Source organism: Eulemur rufifrons, chromosome 7, assembly GCF_041146395.1.
Source record: "Eulemur rufifrons isolate Redbay chromosome 7, OSU_ERuf_1, whole genome shotgun sequence".
NCBI lineage: Eukaryota > Metazoa > Chordata > Mammalia > Primates > Lemuridae > Eulemur > Eulemur rufifrons.
The window spans coordinates 216,080,591-216,100,365 of NC_090989.1; the positions used below are offsets into that span (position 1 = coordinate 216,080,591).

Genomic DNA, 19,775 nt, shown 5'->3' on the forward strand with positions numbered 1-19,775 from the left:
AAAATTCTAAACCTGAAAAGTATATAATGCCTGAAAGAAAAATTCACTGGAGAATTTCAGTATCAGATTTGAGCAGGCAGAAGAAAGAATTTGTGAAAATGAAGATAAGTCAATTAAAATGATCAAGCATGAGGAAAAGAAAGAAAATGAAGAAAAGTGAATACAACCTAAGAAACCTATGAGACACCATCAGTTGGTCCAATATACACATTATAAGATTCCAAAAAGGAGACGTGAAAGAGAAAGAGGCAAAAAGAAAATCTGAAGAAGTAATTATCAAAAATTCTCCCAAATTTCCTGAAAGATGTGAATCTACAAATTCAAGCAGTTCAATGAACTCAAAGTAGGATACACTCAAAAACATCCACATAAAAACATCTCATAATCAAACTGTTGAAAGATGAAGAGAGAAATTTAAAAGCAGCAAGAGAGAAGCAACTCGTTACATATAGGGGATCATTAATAACATTAACAGCAAATGTCTCATTAGAAACCATGGAAAAACAGAAGGCAGTGGAATAACATATTTAAAGTACTGAAAGAAAAAAACTATCAACTAAGAATTCTAGCAAAACTGTCCTGTAAAAATGAAGGACAAATTGAAATGCTGTCAGATAAAAGCTGAGGGAGAGTTCATTAATATTAATTACACCTGCCCAATAAGAAACACTTAGAGAGTCCTTCAAGTTGAAGTAAAAGAATACTAGATAGTAACTCAAAGCTGTACCAAAAATAAATAAATAAAAATAAAAATAAATAAGATATCCAGTAATGCTAAATATATGGGCAGATATCTAAGGAAGTATTGTATTTACAGTTAGTAACAACAAATTTTATTTTCTATACACTTTTTAAAAAGTATAAAAAAATTATAACTATGTTAATATTAACTGAATCCAAAAACCTATTAAAAGGATTATACACCATTACCAAGAGGAATTTACCCTAGGAAAACAAGGGTGATTCAAAATAAAAAAAGGAATTACTATAAAACAATACATTAATAGAATGAAAGAATAATCCATATAATCATCTCAATTGAGGCAGAATAAACATTTGATAAAAATTCAGCACGCTTTCATGATAAAAACACACAGAAGTGTAGAAGTAGAGGATAACTTCCTCAACATGATAAAACGCATTTGTGAAAAACTCACAGATAATATAATATTCAATGATTAAAGACTGAAAGCTTTCCCCTTAACATCAGAAAAAAGACAAGGATGCTCCCTTTCACTATTGCTATTCAATATTGTATTGAAGTTTTAGCCAAAGTAATTTTACTCAAGGAAAAAAAAATAAAGCCATTCAAATTGAAAAGTAGAAGTATTAATAAACCTATCCCTATGCACAGATGACATGATTTTACATACAGAAAATCCCACAGAATCCCACACACACTCACACAAACTACTAGAGCTTAAAAAAAGATTTAGCAAAGTTGCAGGGTACAAGATCAATCCATAAAATCCATTACGTTGAGGTACCAGCAATGAACAATCCAAGATGGAAATTTAAAAAGTAATTCCATTTACAACAGCAAAAGAATAAAACATCTAGGAAATAATTAAGAAAGAAGGTAAAAAAAAAAATCCTGTATGTTAAAAACAACACATTGCTGATAAAAATCAAAGAAAATCTGAGTAAAATATTAAAATACCCTATATTCATAATTTGGAAGTCTTAATATTTTTAACATGGCAACACTCTGCAAAGTGGTCTTCAGATTCAAAGCAATCTCTGTCAAAATTCCAATGGCGTTTTTCACATAAATGGAAAAGTCAATCCTCCAATTCATATGAAAACTACAAGGGGCCTAGATAATTAAAATGATTTTGATAAAAAAGAATAAAATTGGAGGATTCATAATTACCAATATCAAAATACCACAAATGGACAAATGAGTTAAATAGACACTTCAACAAAGAACGTAAACTAAACTAGTGGCCTTTTATATGAAAAGATGCTCAATATTGTAAGTCATTAGTGAAATGCAAATCGGAACCACAATTAGGTAACACTTCACACACACGAGGACAGCTATAAAAAAAAAAAACAGAAAATAACAAGTACCGATAAAGATGTTGAACTTACTACAAACTACAATATCAAAACTTACTACAAACTGCAATAATCAAAACAGTAAGATACAGACCTAAGGACAGACATTTTGACAAATGGAGTAGAACTGGTAATTCAGATATAAATCTATACAACTATGGTCAATTGATTTTTGACAATGGTGCCAAGTCGATTCAATGGGGACAGAATAGTCTCTTCAACACATGGCACTGGGACTACTAGATTTCAACATGAAAAGAATAAAATTGAAATCCTACTTCACAGCATATACAATATTAACTTGAAATGGATCAACAACCTAAATAAAAGAGCTTTTTAAAAGCATAAAATTCCTAGAAGAAAAGAGAAATGAGTCTTCAACATCTTGGATTTGGCAGTAGATTCTTATGTATGACACTAAGTACACAAACAACAAAAGAAGAAATTTAAAACTTTTGTTCATCACAGGGAAAAATCCATAGAATAGTGAAAATGTGAGTAAATTATGTAGCTGACAAGAGTCCGTCACCCAGATATAAAGAACTCACAACTTAACAATAAAAAACCCAATTTAAAAAATGGACAATGAAGTTAAATAGACACTTCAACAAAGAACAGAAACTAAATGAGTGGCCAAAAACATATGAAAAGATGCTCAACATTATAAATCATTAGTGAAATGCAAATCAGAACTACAATTAGATATCACTTCACACACACTAGGACAGCTATAATCAAAAAATAGAAAATAACAAGTGTTGGCAAAGATGGAGAACCTTGGAAATTGCTGGTGGAAATGTAAAATTGTACAGCCACTGTGGCGAAACAGTTTGGTGGGTCCTCCGAGTCAGACAAAGAATTTTTCATATGACCCAGCAATTCCAATCCAAGGTGTAAGCCCCAAAGAACTCAAAACAAATACTTGTCCAAAAATGTTCATAGCAGCACTATTCACAATAGCCAAAAAGTTGAAAAAAACCAAGTGACCATCACTGGATGAATGGATAAACAAAATGCCTAATATAAATAATAGAACATTACTCAGCCATATGAAGTACTGATAAGCGCTACAAGATGAATGAACCTCAAAAAGATTATGCTAAATGAGAGAAGTCAGACACAAAATTCACATATTGTATAACTCCATCTATATGAAATATTCATAATATGTAAATCCAGAGAAACAGAAAGTACATTAGTGGATGCCAGGGGCTTGCAGAGTGTAATAGGGAATAGTGGTTTAATGGATACAAGATTTTCTTTTAGGATAATGAAATGTTGTGGAACTAGGTTGCAGAATATGTGAATATACTAAATACCACTGAGTTATACACTTTAAAATGGTAAATTTTATGTTATGTTTATTTCATCTTGATTAAAAAAAATAAACACAAAGAAAACAGGATTCTAAAAAAAAGAAAGCTAGAATGACTATATTAATATCAGACAAAGTAGATTTCAAAACAAGGAATATCACTAGGGAAAATGATAAACATTAACAACTGATAAAGGAGTACACCAAGGCAGTTTAACAATTCTAATTGTGTATACACTCAACAAAAATACTTCAAAATACACTAAATAAAAACTACCAGAAATGACTGAAAATATACAAACCCACAATTATAATTAGGGATTTCAATATTCCTCTCAGTAACTGACAAATTGATAAACAGTATCTCAATAAAGATATAGAAGACATGAACACTATCAACCTAATTATACTAATTGACCTTTATAAAAATCTTCAACCAGCAACAGCAAAATATACATTACTTTTAAATACACATGAAATAGTCACCAAAATACAACACGTTATGGTCCAAAAGCCAGGAACTTATAGCCCATAGGAAGACCAAATCTAAGCAGCTATCTATTTACTTAAGACCCACAAACTAAGAACAGTTTCTAAACTTTTCACTATAATGTTAGAAATCAATGACATTGAAAGCAACAAAACAAAACAGAATAATCAAAGGAATCAAAGACGGGATTTTTGAAAAGGTTTAATTTAAACCTCTAACCAAACTGACAGAAAAAAAAAAAAAGAGAAGTCACAAATTACACCAACATAAGGAACGAAAAATGAGACATCACTACCAATCCCAAGGTCACTGAAAGGATAATAAGGAAATATTAAGAACCATGTTATTTCCACATATGCAACAATTTGGATAAAATGGACAAATACCTTGATGGACAAAATCTTCTAAACCTCATGCACAAAGAAAACTGATAGAAGGAACAGTACTGTAAAGTTCACAGCTTAAAAATCCTGCAAGAAAGAAAATCCCAAGTACAGATGGCTTCATTGACAAATTCTATGAACCATTTACAGTAGAAATATCTGCTCTATACACATTCTTCCAGAAAACAGAAGTGGAAACCTTCCCAGCCTCATTGTATGAAGTTAGAAGTACCCTGATACCACAAGCAAAGACATTACAAGTAAAGTACTAACCAATATCCCTCGTGAACATAAATACAAAAATCCTGTATGAAACATTAGCAAATAAATTCTATGATATATAAAGAGGATAATATATCATGAAAAATTGGATTTATATTGGGAATGCAATGCTATCTTAACATTCAAATATTAATATAATTCATCATATTAACAAACTGAAGAAGCAAACTACATGACCATCTCTGTAGATGCAGAAAAATCATTACACAAAATATCTATTCATGATACAAATAAACTCTCAGCCCACTAAGAACAGGATAATTTCTTAATGTGGTAAAAAAAACATTTATAGGAAACCTACATTATCACACTTAATAAGGAGAGACTAAATGCAGCTCTGCCTCATAGGTCCTGGGCAGCAACAGCCTGGCCTACTGACACTGAAAAAAAAAAGATACCTTCACCCTTCCAAACCTGTGCTTTCTGGGCCCCTGGTGGCAGTGGCAAGTCTGAGAATCTCAAAACTGTCTTGGCAGTCATTCTTGTCTTTTCATGAAGGATAACTCACATGTAGCTAGATAGCTATACTGTCCTGCCCTGTAGAATGCCAGAAGCTCAACAGGCTTTCTTCCTTTTTTCCCATCTCCATTCCTTTTAGTCCAAGTTAGCAATATTTCAACTGGTATTAAATCTCCTCTCTATTCCTGGCTACTGCTAAGATGGGCTGATTGAATCCATGAGTCACACTTGTAATTTCTTTTATCAAATGACTGTCCAGGAACACCTTTGGTGTTCTCTACAAAATACATTCTCTCATTTTTTGCACTATGGATAGATTGAGAATTTTCCAAATCTTTAGGTTCTAGTTCCTTTTTGCTTCACAATTTCTTCTCCAATACACTTCTCTCCTCTCAAATTTTACTATAAGCAGCAAGGAGAAACAAGATTGTGCCAACACTTTGTTTAGAATATCCAAGTGAATCACTTATAAGTTCTACATTCCACAAAAGCAGAACACAATTTAGCCAAGATGTTTTCCACTTTATAACAATGACCACCTTCCCTTTAATGTCAAACAACATGTTCCTCATTTCCTCCTGAGTCCTCACTAGAAGCAGCTGGAATGCCTATATAACTATCAACAATTTCTTCAAAGCTAGAATCTAGGCTTTTTTGAACATGTGCTTTAAAACTCTTCCAGCCTCTATTCACTACCCAATTTTGAAGCTGCTTCCACATTTTTAGGTGTTACAGAATCAGTGCACTTCCTGATACCAAAACTGCATAGGGCTGCCATAACAAAATATCACAGACTGGGTGGCTTAAACAGAAATTTATTTTCTCACAGTTCTGAAGGCTATATTTTGACACCTCTGAACTTGGCTTCTTGCTTGGCTAGCCTTGGCTTCTAAAGGCTAGATTTTGATCCCTCTGAACTTGGCTTCTTGTTGCTCCTAGAGATGTAGCCCCGTAGAAATATTACTCCATAGATTAAAATTGCTATATTAAAGACAGAAACGATCTCAGGAGTTTTGCAGGGCTTTGCCCTGAAGGAATATGTGAACGTCTTAGTAGGCATATCAAAAGCTGCCTCGCCTCAGGAGGGCATCTCACAGGTCAGTAGCAGCTGCTTTCTAAGGTGACGCTGCAGTCTCAAACCTGTGGTTTTCACCTGCTTTGAACAACAAAGCAGGTTTGCAGGGAGCCACAGGATGAGAGCTGATCAAAGACTGTCCACCCAACAGACAGACACCTGTGGTTAAAAGACATTAACAGTTACAGTTCCTGCTTGACTTTTGATTACCTGTCTCAATCTACAATAACCAGATAAAGAAATATGGAGCCACTATATCTCTGTTTAACTTTTCAGCTAAAGTGATAGTTTATCTTAGAACTTAGAAGTTTGTCTTAGAAAGATTTTGGAGCCCTTTGCTCATATAGATAGAGTTAATTAAGGGATCTCTAGAAGCCTTTTCGGAGACTTTTAACCTAAAATGAACTGTTACTATGTAAATCTGTTACCCCTGGCAACCAATCACTGTACCTATAAATACTGACCTGAAACTTCACTCATGGCCTCACAATTTACGAGAATATTGTGGGGACTTCTGAGCCCCCCCTTTTTTGATAAATCTATTCTTTATAAAACTGTACTACCATCTCTGTGTATTCTTTTATTTCTATATTCTATTATTTTCTATTATTTCCTTATCTTTTGCAATGACCCCTGCCTGAGGGACCCGATTTTTTGCTGGGAGTGTAGCTAACTCCCCGCAGCCTCTTTCTTGCTATGTCTTCACATGGTCTTTCTTCTGTGTGCGGGCATCCCTGGTATCTCTGTGAGCCCAAATTTCCTTATCTTATAAAGACACCAGTCAAACTGGATTGGGGCTGACTCTTAATGGCCTCATTTTAACTTATTCAGCACTTTAAAGACCCTATTTCCAAATATAGTACCAACTGAGGTAGTGGGGTTAGGAATTAATATACGAACTTTGGGGTGGAGGCAAGATGGCTGACTAGAGCCATCAGTTGCCGGATTATCTCAGCAGAAAAAGTTTTAGGTGAAAAAAAAACAGCCCAAGTATAATTATGACAGAAGAGTGCCAGAACCTACCAGAGATCCCACAGGAAGAAGCTGTTCAGCAGAACAAGAAGGAGCAAGATTTTGGCAGAGATCAACCTCCAAAGAACTTGCAGTCCCACAGAAATGGTAGGTAGGGGTGTTTGTTTTCCCTCCCCTCACACTTCTGGGAGACTGTAGGCACCCAAACTGTCAGAGAGCCCCTCTACCCTCACAAACCTAAATGCAGCTGCTGTCAGTGAACTGGGAGCTTCTTGAGAACAGAGGACCAGGCTGCCAGACCCCACAGGGTCACTCATCCTCACAACAGACCTGAGCCATGGCAGGGGGTGCCATAATACTTTTCCACCCACTGAATACATTTCTCCTGTCCAGGGAGCTTGAGTCTTTCAGTTGCCTTAGCACTGGACCTCACATAAACATTCCCCAACACCTGTCCAGACTGTGGTAGCCAGAGGGGGCTGGTGGGTCTCAGGGGAGGTCTGTGAACCCAGAGCTTGGACATTCAGGGCAGGATAGCTTCAGGGAAGAAGAGAGAAAAACACACTGGGGTTGGGGGCCCTTGAGACATAAGGGATTGCAGTGCCAGCTCTTCTCCATTCCAACTCTTTTCCTCCTCCTCCCCTCCCCTGTAATGCAGCTGTGCCAGTTCCCAACCAGGTCAGCACAGGGCCCCCAACTGATGATTGAGCTGGGGCTCTCATAAGTGGCACCTTCAGTGACAATGATGACACAAGCTACCAAAAATTCTGGGATACAGTAAAAGCAGTGCTCAGAGGTAAGGTTCACAGCAGTAAATGCATACATCAAAAAGACAGAAAGATCACAAATTAACAACCTAATGTCACAACTCAAGGAACTAGAAAAAGAACAAACCAAACCCAAACCTAGCAGAAGAAAAGAAATAACAAAATGTAAGAGTAGAACTCAGTGAAATCTAAACCAAAAGCACAAAAGATCAACAAAACAAAAACGTGGTTCTTTGCAAAGATAAACAAAATCAATAGACCACTAGCTACATTATTCAAGAATAGAAGAGAAAGGATTCAGATAAGCTCAATCAAAAATAAAAAAAGAGACATGACAAGTGATACCACAAAAATACAAAAGATCATCTGAGACTACTATGAAAACCTCTATACCCACAAACTAGAAAATCTAAAGGAAATGGATACATTTTTGGAAAAAACAACCTCTCAAGCTTGAATCAGAAAGAATCAGAAATCCTTAAATGACCAATAATGAGTAGCAAGCTTGAAATAGTAATAATAAAAAAAAAATCTCCCAACAAAAAAAAGCCCAGGGCCAGACAGATTCACAGCTGAATTCTACCAGACCTACAAAGAACTGACACCTATCCTACTGAAACTGTTCCATACCATCAAGAAGGAGGGAATCCTCCCTAATTCATTCAATGAAACCAGTATCAAGCTGATATCAAAGCCAGGAAAGGACATAACAAAAAACAAAAACTGCAGACCAATGTCCTTCATGAGCACAGATGCAAAAATCCTCAACAAAATACTTAGCAAACCAAATCCAAAAGCATATCAAAAAGATGATTCAACATGATCAAGTGAGTTTTACCCCAGGAATGCAAGGATGGTTCACCATATGCAAAACAATAAATGGGATCTACCACATAAAAAGAATTAAAAACAAAAACCATACAACTATCTTTACAGATGCCAGAAAAAGCATTTGATAATATCCAGCACCCCTTAATGATAAAAAACCCTCAAAAAACTAGGCATAGAAGGAAAATACCTCAAAATAATGAAAGCCACATATGACAAACCCATAGCCAATATCATACTTATTGGGGAAAAGTTGAAAGCATTTCCCCTAAGAACTGGAACAAGACAAGGATGCCCACTGCCACCATTGCTATACAAAATAGTACTGGAAGTCCTAGCCAGAATAATCAGGTAAGAAAAAGAAATAAAGGGCATCCAAATCTGAAAAGAGGAGGACAAACTATCCCTGTTTGCTGATGATATAATATTATATCTAGAACACCCTAAAGACTCCTTCAAAGACTCCTAGAACTCAGTAAAGTCTCAGGTTACAAAATTAATGTACAAAAATCAGTGGCATTTCTATATACTAATAACAGTCAAGCTGAGAGTAAATCAATAACTCAGTACTATTTACAATAGCTGCAAAGAAAATAAAATACTTAGGAATATACCTAACCTATGTATCTGTAGAGGAGGTGAAAGATTTCTACAAAGAGAACTAGAAAACATTGATGAAAAAAATAACAGATGACACAAACTAATGGAAAAGCATTTCATGCTCACTGATTAGAAGATCAATATTGTTAAAATGTCCATACTATCCAAAGTAATTTATAGACTCAATGCAATTCTCATCAAAATACCACCATCATTTTTCACAGAATTAGAAAACAATCCCAGATTTCATATGGAATCAGAGGCTAAATAGCCAAAGCAATCCTAAGCAAAAGGAACAACTCTGGAGGCATCACATTACCTGACTTCAAATTGTACTACAAGGCTATAGTAACCAAAACAACATGTTACTAGGATAAAAGCAAATATATAGATCAACAAAACAGAATAGAGAACTCAGAAATAAAACCATATACCTACAACTAACTGATTTTCAAGAAACCATACAAAAACTTACACTGGGGAAAGGACACCCTATTTAATAAATGGTGCTGGGAAAATTGGAGTCATATGCACAAGAATGAAACTGGATCCCTATCTCTTACCATATACAAAAATTAACTCAAGATGGATTAAATAACTAAATGTTAGACCCGAAACCATAAAAATTCTAGAAGAAAATGCAGGAAAAACTCTTCTGAACAATGGCCAGTCATAAATTCTTTTTATGACTAAGAGCCCAAAAGCAAATACAGCAACAACAAAAATAAATAAATGGAACTTAATTAAACTCAACAGTTTCTGCACAGCAAAGGAAATAACAGAGTAAATAGACAAAGAACGGAACAAAATATTAGCAAACTATATATGACACAGGATCTATGGGGAACGCAAACAAATCAGCAAGAAAAAATAAGTAACTCCATTAAAAAGTGGGCAAGACATGAACAGTTTTCAAAAGAAAATATACAAATGGACAACAAACATACAAAAAATACTCAACATCACTAATCATCCAGGTAAAATGCAAATTAAAATCACAATGAGATACCACCTCACCCCTGTCAGAATGGCCATTATTAAAAACGTCACAGAACAATAATACATGTTAGCATGGGTGCAGTAAAAAGGGACCACTTATACACTGTTGATGGGGATGTAAACTAGTACAACCTCTATAGAAAACAGTATGGAAATTCCTCAAAGAACTAAAAGTAGACCTACTAATCGATCCAGTAATCCCACTACTCGGTATCTAAAATGTCAATTCTCCCCCAAATTGACAGTATAATACAATCCCTATCAAAATCCCAGCAGGAATTTTTGTAGACATTGACAAGTTGATTAGCTCCTTACGGGATGGGAAGGAAAAAAAAGAAAAAAAAATTGACAAGCTGATTCTAAAAGTTGTACATGAAGGCAAAGGAACCCAGTCAAAAACATGGAAATACAAAAAAGTTAAAGGACTAACCTTTATTGATTTCAACACTTACCATGAAGCTATAGTATAATTAAGACAGCATGGTATCAAAAAAAAGGATAGAAATAGATGGAAAGGATAGACACAGAAATCAATGGAAAAGAAGAGAGTAAAGAATAAGCCCATGCATATATAGCCAACTCAGTGATAAAGAAATAGTCTTTTTAACAAATAAAACTGAAATAAATACAAATGCAAATGTAAAAGTAAAAAGAGAACCCACACATAAACCATATAGAAAAATGAACACAAAATGGATCACAGACCTAGCTACAAAATAGTCCACAAAATTTTTAGAATAAAAATATAATAGAAAATCTTTTGACTCTATGTTAGGCAAAGATTTCAGAGATATGACAATAAAGCTTCATCCATAAAGACAATATTGATAAAGTTAATAGCATCAAAATTTATAGCTTATGTTTTCCAAAACAGTTAAGAAACAAAAAGCTCCAGAACAGATTAGGGAAAAATAACGCAAAATACTATTCAGTAGTAATGGAACATTACGTCAGCAACTTACTTTCAAATGAATTGGAGAAAAAAGTTCTTTATGCTATTTCTGCAATTTTTTAAGTATGAAATTATTTCAAAAGAAAAACATTTAAACACGAATAAAGAACTCAGAAAATCACCAGAGAACAATATGAATATGTAATTTTCCTTCTGAAATTCTCTTGGCAAGACAAAAATCACATAATACAAAGTCCAAAAATCATGAAGAAAAAAACTAATAACTTTCACTGGGTAAAAAGTAGAAGGACTTTGCATTGCAAAAATAAATGCATATACCAGATAAAAATCAAACAACAAAATGGAGACAGAAAGTATTTTAAACAACAGATTATTGCCTTAATTGGAAAACTATAACCCCATAGAAAAAAGACATGAACAACAGTTTCCAAAAACAGAAATTCAGATAGGCAGAAAATATGTTCTGTTTTATAAAGAAATGCAAATCAAAATCAGAAAATAAGATTTTTTCACTTAGAATAAAATCTTAACATTTGCTAATTAATCATGAGAGCAAATAAAAAGAAATTCATTCACTTTTAGTGAACCATAAGTTAACATAAAATTTAGAAAGGAAACTTGGCAAAATTTATGAAAATTTAAAATTCACATACTCTTTTCTCAACAATTCCACTTCCAGGAATTTATAGTACAGATAGAAGGAAATCTAAATATATTTATAAGGAAGTCTGAAGCAGTATTTTTTCATAACTGCAAACACTAACAACAATACAGATGTACATCAAAAGGGACTATATTTAGGCAAAGATGGTATATCCACACAATTTAATACTATATCACCATGAAAAAATTAAAGTAGATCTGTACGTGCTAACTGAAAATATTTCCAAAGTATATAACATACATGTTAATAATGGTGGAAAGAATACAGATTTAGAATAAGTATGATGATCTCATTATTTAAATATTAAGAACATAAGAATATATTTACATGTATGTACATGCACATACACGTGTGTATATCCCATAAACATTTTTCTGAAAAACTAGAGAAGCAGTAGCTAATGGCGTTATTTGGGAGAGGGATTGGAGGCGACAGAAGTGAGGAAAGGTAGATTTATCATTTTCTATCTTTTCAAACTATTTGTACTTTTTATCATTTCATCAATTTCTCTTTTAAAATATAATTTTTAAAAGGCCTATTCAAAATGAATTGCAAATTGTTTTATCTATTAATAATACTCCTGGCCAGGCGCGGTGGCTCACGCCTGTAATCCTAGCACTCTGGGAGGCCGAGGCAGGTGGATCGCTAGAGGTCAGGAGTTCGAGACCAGCCTGAGCAAGAGTGAGACCCTGTCTCTACTAAAAATAGAAAGAAATTATATGGACAACTAAAATATATATATACAAAAAATTAGCCGGGCATGGTGGCGCATGCCTGTAGTCCCAGCTACTCGGGAGGCTGAGGCAGGAGGATCGCTTAAGTCCAGGAGTTTGAGGTTGCTGTGAGCTAGACTGACGCCACAGCACTCACTCTAGCCCGGGCAACAAATCGAGACTCTGTCTCAAAAAAAAAAAAAAAAAAAATAATACTCCTGTGGTTATTTCAAATACTGCTTGACTTTCTTTTTTAATACACACTTATATTAATTTTGAAAATAACAATTACCTGCGATGGTTTGACAGGGGCAGACACTTCAGACACAGGTTCAGGTTTTGGAATACTTTCAACCAATTCCATAATGCCATGTAGTTTTTCATCTGAGATCCGTAAAGAAATAAGAGGTAACTTTCCAAAAATCTTGAATCTGTTTTACAAAGATAGGAATCATCACAGAGGAATTTTCATTCCAATTTAAGTGCACTAATTTTTAAAGACTACCCCTCAAATTATCCAAATTAAATGTGATTTAAAGCGCTAAAAATCTCTACTCCAATTTTCATCTTACCTTATTAACCAGTCTCATTAGATGTGCTAGCCTCATTGTTTTTCAGAGGCTTATTTTCTATTATTATTTTATTTATTTTTCTCTCTATTATTTGCCAAGTACAGTTGAAAATTAGTATTTATCAAGAGTTCCCGAAAAAACCACAGCTAACATCATAGGCAACAGTGAAACACTGAAAGCTTTTCTGTGCTCAGGATCAAAACAAGGATGCCCACTTAAACCACTTCTATTCAACAAAGTACTGAAAAATTCTAGCAAGACTAATTAGTCAAGAAAGAGAAAAAGGCAGCACCCAAATCAGAAAGGAAGAAGTACAATTACCTCTGTACACAGATGACATAATCTTATATGTAAAAAACTTAAACCTGTTAGAATAAAATTCACAAAGTTGCAGGATATAAATTTCAGCTAAGTTCCCATACACTAACAATAAACAATCCAAAAAAGAAATTAAGAAAACAATTCCATTTACAACTGCATCAAAAAGAATAAACTTAACCAAGGAGGCAAAAGACTTATATACTGAGAACTAGAAAACACGGCTAAAATTAAAGAAGACACAAATAAATGGAAAGATATCCCATGTTCATGGACTGGAAACATATTATTAAGATGTCAATATTATTAATATTTAAAGCGATGGACAAATTCAATGCAATCTGTATCAAAATCTCAATAAGGTTTTTTGAAAAAATAGAAAAATCCATGCTAAGATTCATATGGAATATGAAAGGATCCCAAATAGCCAAAACAATCTTGAAAAAGTACAAAGTTGGATCCACACTTCCTGATTTCAAAACTTATTATAAAGCTACAGTAATCTAAACAGTATGGTACTGGAATAAAGACAGACATAGAGGTTAAGGGATTAGAACAGAAATCTCAGAAATAAACTCTTGCATATATGGACAAATAATTTTCAACAAGGGTACCAAGGCCATTCAATGGGGAACGTACAGTTTTTTCATCAAATGGTACTGGGAAAACTAGACATCTGTATGCAAAAAAATGAAGTTGTATCCTTATCTTACACCATATACAAAAATTAACTCAAAATGGATCAAAGACCTAAACAAAAGAGCTAAAACTATAAAACTCTTTGAGGTAAATGTAAGAGAACAGCTTCATGACAGTAGATTTCTAATATCTTAGATACAACACCAAAAGCACAGGCCACAAAGATAAATTGGACTTGATCAAAATTAAAAACTTTTACGTATCAAAGGACAATATCAACAGAGTGATAAGGCACCAACAGAGTAAGAGAGAATATTTGCAAATTATGTAACTTACAGATAATAGGTTAATATCCAAAATACAAAGAACTCCTACAACTCAACAAGAAAAATAAACAACCAGATTAAAAGATGGCAAAGACCCTGAGTACAAATCTCTCTAAGGAAATATTTAAGTGGCCAATAACCACATGAACAGATGTTCAATATAAGTAAGCATTAGAGAAAGGCAAATCAAAACTATAATGAGATAACACTTCACATCTACTAAAATAACTATTAAAATAAAAACAGAAAATACCAAACATTGGAGAAAAGGTAGAAAAATTGAAATGCATTGATTGCTGATAGGAATGTAAAATGTGGCAGCTGCTAAGAAAAACAGCAGTGTTCTCCCAAAACTTAAACACTGAATTACAATATGATCCAGTAATTCTACTTCAAGTATATACCCAAAAAAATTAAAATCAGGGACTCGAATATCACACAGCAGCATCATTACAACAGCCAAAGAGTATAAACAACACAAATGTCCACTGATAGAAGAATGGATTAATAAAACACAGTATATACACAGAAGGAATATTATCCAGCCTTAATAATGAATGAAATTCTGACATATGCTACAACATGGATGAACCTTGAAGATACCTAGGCTAAGTGAAGTAACCTAGAAACAAAAGGACAAATACTGTATTATTTCACTTACATGAAGTGCCTAAAATAGTCAAATTCATAGAGACAGAAGATTGAATGGTGGTTGCCAGAAGCCCAGGGCAGGGCAGAATGGGCCGTTACTGTTTAATGGGTCTGGAGTTTCAGTTTGGAAGATTAAGTAATTCTGGATATGGATAGTGGTGATGGTTGCACAATAGTGTAAACGTGCTTAATGCCACTGAACTATACACTTAAAAATAGTTAAAATGGTAAATTTCATGTTATGTATATATTACCATACACACAAAGAAGAGTCAATTAAATATGGTATTTCCTTTGCTACAGAATTACTGAGAAAATCCACAATCCCATGGAACAGGCAATACATACTTGGGCATCCTTACGTCCATGAAAACCATAGCCTTAGAGAGCTCCACGTTGAACTGCATGGGCACCAAAATATGTTGTGGAGATACATTTAGTTTTCGTGCTTCTTTCCAATTATCACCTAATTACAGAAAATATTTCATGTTGAATAACACACAAAACCTAAAATTACTATTAATATTTCATAGTCACATACTGTATGGTATAAAGAAATCTTCCCGTATGTAGACAATCTTAATGTTACATTCCTAGGTACACACAATCACCAGGTAATCAAATCTGTGCATACACTGCCAATCCTTACACAAACCAGATATGTTACCACAAAAATAATATGGCTATAAGGCAATGAAGGAAAAGGCAGAAAAAAGTGAGGTTCCTTAATAATAACTAATAAAAGCTACCATTTATTCAAGATTTATGACTGACATTATTCCAGGCAATGTTTAAATTTTAATTCTCAAAATGATGTATAATAATTCCACTTTAGAAAACTAAGACTCAAGCTGGGCATGACGACTCGTGCCTGTAATCCTAGCATGTCGGGAGGCCAAGGTGGGAGGATCACTAAAGGCCAGGAGCTCGAGACCCCCGTCTCTACAAAAAATGTTTTAAAATATTAGCCGGTGTGGTGGTGCATGCCTGTAGACCTAGCTACATAGGAGGCTGAGGCAGGAGGACTGCCTGAGCCAGGAGTTCAAAGCCATAATGAGCTATCATCGTACCAGTGCACTCCAGCCTAGGCCACAGAGGTAGACCCTCTTTCTAAAAAGGAAAAAAAAAAAATTTAATTAAAATAAAAAACAAGGCCTCAAAGAATTTCTAATTTTCTTATAATCAATATGCTAGTGATAAAGCTAAAATTCACATCAAGATTTACTAACATGTGACCCTCTGGCAACATTCACTGCAGTGTTATGAGCCTAAATGTTCAATAATGGAATGATTAAATAACTGACAGCATAGCCTTGAATATAATAAACAACAAAAATCATGAATTCATATGGCCAAAATATTACTGGCTAAATGAAAAAAAAAAAATTTGGATATAAAACTATATAAATCATGTTAAAATGCATTCACAATTACTTCCACATGTAAGTATGACATAAGCACATCCCATATACTCATAGGCACATACATTGAAAAAAACACTAAATGGATATATGCACCAAAATATTAATATTGTTCTCTTCTGGGAAGATAAAGGATGATCTATTTTGTTTTTCTGAATTGTCCAGATTTTCTAAGTAGGTATATTTACAATCAGAAAAAAATAACTTTAAAAATTGTAACAAGATTAATGGGATCTGGATAATATAATGCATTTTCATACACGCTACCTCACTTGAATCTAATAATTTTATGAGTCAAATAAAATCCCAGTTAAGGAAAACCAAATCAAGGAAACAATAGACTCTTGGAGATAGGCAGTACATTCAATGTTATAATAATTTTTTAAATACTACCGGTGTTGAGATAAATATTTCCTTCACTTCTCATTTTAAAGATTAAAAAAAATAAGATATTTGGAAGCATGTGCTTCAGTATTTACCATGACATTCTATAACAATTAATTATATAAAGTAACCACAATGTCAAAAAAAATCCCTGCTCCAAAAAAAAATTCAATTATTTAAGAACAGTTAATGTTTATCAAAAACAACCTAAGGAATTTCAATAATCTTCAGACAATAATAATGAAACCTTTTCAAAATTATTTTATGAAGCATTTCAATCTTAAATATCAAGTATGGTTCATGGACTTTGAAAAGTTGTGAACAAAATATATCATTCAAACATATTCAAAATACAGTAATTTATTCCTTGAAAAAGAATTTATTGACTTTTGAAAACAATTTACTTTTGCCATCCACTATACTTCTGGGCTTCTTCCACAACAACTAAAATACAACAAAAACAGAAACCATGTTCATTATCCAAAAGCAAATATAATTAAATAAATAAAATTAAAATGTTTCAGTCCTATATAAATGAACAATTTTAATAACAATTACCATGGATTCTCATTGCTTCTCCTTTTATCAGTTAGCTCAGATCATTAAAATTTGACTACATACATATATATAGGTCTGTAAAATAACCCCCAACTCTGTTAAATTATCTGAATGTTCACTAACATTCTAAGAATTCAGAAGCAGTATGACAGAATGAAAAGAAAGCTGAATGAGTAGGTGGTCTCTCCTTAACTACTTAAATGGCTCTTGTCAAGCAAATTTCTGTCTTCACCTAAAAATCTCACTCTAGATCAGAGACTCCTGATTACTACACCACAGTGAATGGGATACAGGTATGTCTAGGATAGTGACCCTCCTCAGCATTCGTGTGGCTGTCAATGGCCTGGGCTGTCATAATCCCTAGGCTCGTTGTCTCCAGCCTTCAGCAGTCTCTTCTGGTTATCCAACTGAGTAATACAAATATCATTTTCAATATGTGCCAACTTTGGTAAAAGGCTGGAAAACACTGGTATATCAGGATTTTTCAACCTCAATACTATTGACATTTGGGCCAGGTAAGTATTTGTTGAGGGGGGAGGGGGGCTCGCCTGTACACCATAGGATGTTTAGTAGCATCCCTAACCTTCACCCCCTAGATGGTAGGAATGCCCCTCATTCCTCACCTGTGACAACCAAAAATATTCTTCAGACATTGACAAATGTCTCTTGGTTGAGAACCACTACACAATATTTACTATCACTTCTAATTCAAAAACATAAAAGTTCTAACACATTTAGGAAGAAGGTCTTCAAAGTATATAAAACCCTAATTAATCATTTCAGCAAAATCAATCAACAAATAATGTATTTTATTCTTACCAACTCTGCTGTAAAGCAGCTGTATACTTGTAAGCTGAATATCAAAGGAATCATAAGCTCTATGCATTATTTCTTCAAGATTAGCTCCACCTTGTTTCACATCCGGTAATTCTGAACGACTTTTACTTGTCACCTTGAAGTGAATTTTAATAGTTTAGATTATTAAGTTTAGACTAGCAAAATACTTCAAACTATAAAGTTTTTACCTTTCATATCTATAATATAAAAATGTAATAGGAGAGGATAAACTCACAAATGAACATACATTATAAGGCTATTAGAAGGTTCTTATCCATGAAATGTATAATAAGTCCAGAGATAAAGTGAATTTTTACATATTTAGTTATATTTCCCATTCACTTATATTAAAAGAGAGGAACCAAGAAGGTCCTACAGAATAATAGATCTACAGATTCTTAAAATCTGATAAGAGACCTTTTCATTAAGGGCAAGATTAAGAGACAAATTTAGCTTATAAAATGGGTCTATGGCACAATGACAGATATCTATAAGAAGTAAAAAGAGTCCAGGATTAAAAATTAGGATAGCTGAATTTTAATCCCAACATGAATGGCAGCATTCATGTGACTCCAGGCAAGTTACACTTGTATCTGTCCTTTCTTGGCATACTATACACATTACTTTTTTTACTTACACATCCTGGAGGTCACTTTACAACACTATATAAAGAAAGATCTTATATGTATTATATATATGTGTGTGTGTGTGTACATATATATTTTTTTAACAATTTTTTCCTCTATTTTACATAGCTCATGTGAAATAGTCAAAAAATTATCTCTGTTAGAAAGATAATAGGATTTTAGGCAATAGTTTAAGAAAATTGCCTAAAGTCACAAAATTAGATAGATACCCTTACTCTTGACCTTATGCTCTACTATACAACATTGCCCTTGAAATAATTCAATAACCAAATTCAAATATCAATAATTAGCCATATAAATTTTATTATAAATGTATATCCAGTGGGTGTCTACATAATTAAAAAGTGCTTAAAAAACAAAAAGAAGAAGGAAGCATGTTTATAACAAGGAAAGGCACATATATGTTAGGTATCCAGAAAAAGCATTCTAATATTATTCATCTCTCTTGGGTCTTTAAATTGTTATAGGTATTCTTCTACACTTAATGATTTAGAGCAGTGCTGTCCAATAGGGCTTTACAATGATGGAAATATTCTATATTTATCCTGTCAAACATAGTAGTCAAAGCCACTTTTGACTATTAAACTCTTTAAGTGTGGCCACTGTGACTAACAAAATTAATTTTTTTTACTTAATTTTAATTAATTTAAATAACCACATGTGGCTAGTGGGTACTATATTGAATAATACAGATCTAAAATACAGAAAAAAATTATTGCCTACTGAAAATTTGGAAAGAAAAAAGTACATAATTAGAAGAAAATGAAAATGACTTAATTAAGCAGAAGACCATCTCTCAATTTAGAATTATTTAATAGAAATATAAAAATGTCAATATCTACAGTTCTATACACAAAAATTTCAGAAAAACAAAGCTACATTTGATTGCTTCCAGAACTCT

General features: G+C 33.4%; 1 protein-coding gene across 4 annotated transcripts in view; it reads right to left on the minus strand.

Moving 5' to 3' along the window:
• Positions 1 to 19,775, minus strand: part of VPS13A (vacuolar protein sorting 13 homolog A) — a 227,052-nt gene that overhangs the window by 150,253 nt on the left and 57,024 nt on the right. For all 4 annotated transcript variants that reach the window (XM_069476374.1, XM_069476372.1, XM_069476375.1 and 1 more), the window contains exons 21-23: positions 18,210 to 18,342; positions 15,376 to 15,493; positions 12,814 to 12,952 (exon numbers count right to left, since the gene is read on the minus strand). In XM_069476374.1, the coding sequence (XP_069332475.1) occupies positions 12,814 to 12,952; positions 15,376 to 15,493; positions 18,210 to 18,342 (390 nt within the window). The remainder of the gene's footprint in view (positions 1 to 12,813; positions 12,953 to 15,375; positions 15,494 to 18,209; positions 18,343 to 19,775) is intronic.